General features: G+C 44.7%; 1 protein-coding gene across 1 annotated transcript in view; it reads left to right on the forward strand.

The window, feature by feature from the left end:
• Positions 1-5,544, forward strand: part of TRPC4AP (transient receptor potential cation channel subfamily C member 4 associated protein) — a 72,755-nt gene that overhangs the window by 53,353 nt on the left and 13,858 nt on the right. Inside the window, exon 10 of the mRNA XM_019655172.1 lies at positions 1,289-1,347. Within this exon, the coding sequence (XP_019510717.1) occupies positions 1,289-1,347 (59 nt within the window). The remainder of the gene's footprint in view (positions 1-1,288; positions 1,348-5,544) is intronic.

Raw genomic sequence — 5,544 nt, forward strand, 5'->3', positions numbered from 1 at the left:
CCCCGCTTGTTGGGAGAGCTTGAACGAGTCACGGAATTTCTTAGCCTCTGTTTCTTGCAAAACGAAGATCACACTTCCTTGCCTGCTGGCCTCATGGGGCCACATGGAGGCTCGGCCACCAGCATGAGGGGTAAAGTGCTCTGGGACCTTAAAATGCCACACAGTTGTCAGGGTCTGGTGCCTGATCTCTGCACTGCATTCTGGGATTTTCCTCAGTGCCTCACCTTCCACTTTACCACTTTTCTCTTTGGCCTTGTCAGATTCGCCTTTCAGCCCCTCCACAAGTGAATATATTCTGCATTTCTAGACATTCTATCTGGCTTTTTGTAAAAAAAAACTACTTGGTTTTTATTCATTATGCTAATGTTTTGTTCTTTTGCATTTTACCTCTTTAATTATTTGTAACATACTTTTTTATGGTCTCTTTCGGATGGCTCCTGGGTTACTAATACTTAAGTTTGAGTCTTCAGGCTCAATGTGGATGGAGCATTGTCTCGAGTTCTGTAACGTTTATGGAGAGGCCACCTTTAGGGGCTTGTTTTCCCTCTAAATACCTGTGTAGCCTGGGCCCTGGAAGTATTTCTACAGAGCACTTTGCTTTTGTCTGCCAAGTACTTCAGGAGGTACAGGTGTCCCAGGGCAGGTTTTCATATTGAGTGTCTTGGCACTACTGCTGTGGTAGTGTCAGCCCCGGGCCCTCCTTCTTTCAGGGGGCCTCCCTCCTCTGGCAACACACCCTGGCAGAGACAGGCTTCTTTGCCAGCTCCCTGGGCTGGCAGGTGGGGTTTTTCTAACCCTTCTTACCCCAAATGTAAACACTCCCCAGGCTTTATGCGGGCCCACGGTTCTGTCTGGTCCCTGCAGGACATTAAAACCCAAGCTCTGGCCTAAAAAGTCTCATTTCCCCTTCACCTGCCAGAGCTGCCAGCCGTCAGCGCTTGTGCTCACTGCTTTGGACTCAGTCTTCCCTGCATTTCTCATTCCTATGGATTTTCCTTTCTTAGGAACTTAGCCTGACATTTAAAAACATTTCAGTTATGTTTTAATCCAGTATGTCGGGGCCTTTTTAACAGGAAGAGTCCACATTAGCTTAATCTGCTGTTGGCCAGATGTGGAAGTCAGCAAAGGGTTTTCTGACAAAAGGAAAGTCCTCATTGTGCGTAAGGACAGAGGCTCAGAAAAGCAAAGTGACACGGCCAGGGTCTCACCAGAGCATGGGTTTTTTTGTTTGTTTGTTTTGGAACATGGTGACTATGGTTTTAACATCAAGGATGCACATGTGTTTTAGGACATCACCTTGAAGATCCAGTTTTTGAGGCTGCTCCAGAGTTTCAGCGACCACCACGAGTAAGTATGAGCTGCCCCTGGAAGGGGAGTTGTTGCGTGTGCTGTCTCCTCGCCCCTCGTTTCCCCATTGCTGACTTCTGCTCAGGAGCAGGACCGGGGAGCCGTGAGAGCTGCTTTCACCTTAGGTTACTGTATGTGGCTACACTTCCATGATACTGAAATAAGAGCTGCCATGACCAGCCCTTCCTTTATGCCAGGCACTACGCTGAGCTTCCCCTTAGCCCTCACAGCACCCCAGGAAGTGAGAATGGAAGTTGTTGGCCCTTAACCGTCTGTCCCTCTAAACCAGGCGTGGACAGCTTGGCTATTCACAGGGGCCAGCAGGAACCTCAGATGGGCAGAGTGAGCTGAGCATTTGCTTATTGAACAGATGGAATATTTTTTACTTGCACAAGGAGATGTGCTCTCTTCCATTTTTCTTGAAACATGTTTCTGCCCTCATTTTTATCTTTCAGCCTTCAATGGAAAATGTACAGGAGAGTGAGTCAGTGCTATAAAGAAAACAGTACCAGGGAGAGGGTGAATGGCAGCTGACCCTTGACCTTGACATTGGGGAGACAGTGCGATGGGGACCTTGGCGAGTGGGAACACACAGGCAGCCACTGCTCAGCACCTGCCAAATGTTGGTGTACAAGAAACTGGGCCCACTGTTGAATAGCTCCTGAGCTTTAACCCCAAGGAAAGCTAGAAATTAAGATTAATGTGAAAGGTCCTGGTTTTTAAACGTTGGTTTAAATTCTTTTCAAACATTATGTACACTAACAGAACGTGCCTGAGGACAAATATGGTCCCCAAGGTCTCCACTTTGCACCTTTCCTCTGGCTTGCGTTGACTGTCCTCTTTCAGAGCATCTGTCTGAAGGCCTTTGAGGGGCTCCAGGAAGTATGTAAACCCTCTGAAAAATGGCACCAGTGTATTCTGAATGTTGACTTTTTTTTCCCTGAGAAAGTCTCTAACTTTCATCAGACTCTGAAATCTGAGCACTGCTGTATGCCAGGCACAGTGCTAGGCTCTGGGGAGACAGTGATGAGTGAAAACAGGGTTTCTGCTCTCATGAAGGGTACAGTCCTGGAAGGAAGAGGGCAGTTAATCAGAGAAGGATGTCATTGAACGTGCACGGGAGGAAAGGAGCATGATCCTGTGAGAGAACACAGCGTCCTGGCCTGGCTGGAGGGGTGGTCAGGAACTCTTCCCTGCAGAAGTGACTTGTCAGCTGAAACCTGAAGAGTCAATAGTAGTAAACTGGGTGAAAAGGAAGAGTAAGAGGGTGAGTGTTCTAGCTAGNTTGGGTATTCATAGGCTATTTTAAGGGCTTTGGTGCTTGCGCTGAGTGAAATGGAAGTCATCCCTCTGGCTGCTGTGAGATGACATAACTAGGACCTGCATGGTGGTGGTGGAATGGTCAGAAGTGCTTGCCTTCTGGATCTATTTTGAAGGTCGAACAGGTAGCATTTGCTGATAGTTTGGATGCAGGCATGAGAGATGAGGATGACTTCCTTAACTCCTTCCAGGGTTTTTTGGCCTAAGCTGGTGGGAGGATGGATTTGCCGTTCACTGAGATGGTTAAGACCGGTGGGTAAGGAGTGGAGGAGCAGGCGTAGGGAGAAAGGTGAGGAGTTCAGTTTGAACAAGTTAGGTTTGAGATGTCTGTTAGAGTTGGCACCTGGATTGGCTGCACCTGGAATGAGGACAGAGGTCGGGACTGGAGGTATAACTTTGGGGTCATCAGCATATGCTGGTGTTTAAAACTCAGGATCTCACCGGGTGAGATCCACAGCACTGGGGCCTCTTCCTTCGATATGGAATACAATTGTTATAAAAAGTAATGTTGTAATGTCTTCCATGTGTGGAGTGCTTTTACTTTTTTGAGATACTTTCACAGTTATTCATATTTGAATTTCCAGGTATTTGGTAAGTTATACAACAGGTAGTGACTCCTCTCCCCCCTTCACTTGGTACTTGAGAAAACAAGGTACCAAAAGGGCCATGCTCTCAGTGACCAGGCATCAGCAGAGCCAGGCTCTAAACTCTGCTGCCTTCACTCTTCTGTCCCTTCACCATGACAGTTCCCTGCTTCTTGAGCCTTCCTGTGACCAAGTTTCTGGGAATCACTGTGGTCTTTAGTTTAGCTGTAATCACACCGCTGCTTCCTTGGGAAGGGATCGTCAGCTGGCTTCAGAATCCTGCCCAACTGAAAACCAGTGTTATGCTGGTTCATCCTCATGTGCACAGTCAGCATTTACTGAGCAGCATCCTACTGTGTGCCAGGCACTGTGGGCATATGGATTCAGAGACCCTGCCTAGACTATGACAGTAAGGGGAAAGGTTTTCTTGGCCAAGCTTCATGAAGGCACCTCCTTGGAGTGGCCTCATTATTATGCATTAGGGCCAAGTTCTGTGACCAGTCTTGGCTAAGTTGAAATCACTAGACTGGAAACACTCCCCAAATCCATAAATTCCATCCCTTTGATGCTAAGGAATATAATCGGCGTAGCAGCCATTTTTGTTTAACTCATCCTATAAGTCAGGCCCTGAGCTTCCCCCACATCACCTCATTGCGTCCTTTCAGCAGCTCCATCATCCCTCATTTCCCATCAAGGGACTCCGGCTCAAAGAAGAAGGTTGCCCAGAGCCACGGAGCTTTGTCAGCTTCTGGGCTCCTGCGATAAATGCATACGTGGGCTGGGAAGGGACAGGCTTAGGATCAGAACCCCTGAGTTAGGTGCCATCTCTGCCACTGCCTTGCCCAAGTCGGTCCTGCTGAACTGCCCCTTCCCCTTGTAAAATGGGAATTAATAAGCACTGGTGCTGTGCTCAGGTCTTGACATATATTTTCTGACTTTATCCATGCAACAGCCCTGAGACGTAATAACTTCGTTTAATGTTTCATAAGAAACTATTTTTAGTAGGTAAATAATTCACAAAGTCTTATGTTAAAAGGTAGTTCTGTATTGAAAGGTATAAACAACTATCATTGAAGCCTTTCTGCCTCTTACCCTGAACATTCTGGTTCTTCCATGAGCATCTAATTTTATCAGTTATTAATGTATCCTTTTAGAGACATTCTGTGGTTATAGCAATATATTCCTCTCATTTTTTAACACAGTCAGTAATAAAGCATGTACACACTTGCTCTCTTAATATTATACCTTGGTGAATGTTCAGTTTTACTACCTGTAAAAGACCTTGATTCTTTTTTTACTGGTGCTACATATCTCATTGAATGGATGTGCCATAATTTATACAACTATTCCCCATCAGTGGAAGTATATGCTATGTCCCTTTTTTTTTTTTTTTTGGTATTACAAATAGTGCTGCCATGAGTAGTTTTGTACATGTGCCATTTAGTATCCATACGGATCTGCCTGAGAATGAATTCCTAAAAGTAGAATTGCTGGTCAAAGGGAATATGCACTTGTTATTTTTAGAGGTATTGCATACTGTCTTCCCTGTCCAGGTAGTATCAATATGCCCTCCCATCAGCAGTGGTAGGAGCATGCGTGAGGCCCAGCCCACCAACACAGTATTATAAGACTTTCTTCTTCGCCAGTCTGAAAAAGTAAAAACTTAGTTGTGATTTGAATTTCTCTTCATATTATAGGTGACACTGAGCACTTTGCATATATTGAAGAACTTCCTATATTTTCCTGTCTGTATCTTTTCTATATCCTTTGCCCATTTTTATCTGTAGAATTGGTCTCTTCGTTTGAGATTTGTAGGATTCCTTATAGAGGAAATTAGCTTTTGCCTGTGTATAACACTAGATTATCAGTATGATCTCCATTTGTCATATTCGACTTGTGACTTTGCTTGTTATGTTTTGCCATGCAGAATTTTAAAACGTTTATGTGGTTGAAATCCACAGTCTTCTCTTGGCTTATAGGTGTGGTGTAATACTTTAGAAAGCAGCCTTTCTTCCTCTGATTATTCTTTTTTTAAAAAGCTTTTGCATAGATTTTTCTAGGACCTTTAAAGTTTTATTATATTTTTATCTTGCCTCCAACTGAAATTTACCCTACCATGAAGCATGAAGGGTATTTTTATTTTAATGCTATGCAGAGGGAGAGAATAAATTAGAAAGGTTAAGGAACTTGCTTAAGGTTACAAAGTTTGTACATGATGAAGCTAAGAGTCAAACCCGGGGCTATCTGAATGCAAAACTCTTAGTCTTAAAAGAGGAGCTACTGTTCACTATGA

The sequence above is a fragment of the Hipposideros armiger genome, unplaced genomic scaffold (genome assembly GCF_001890085.2).
Source record: "Hipposideros armiger isolate ML-2016 unplaced genomic scaffold, ASM189008v1 scaffold_238, whole genome shotgun sequence".
Lineage (NCBI taxonomy): Eukaryota > Metazoa > Chordata > Mammalia > Chiroptera > Hipposideridae > Hipposideros > Hipposideros armiger.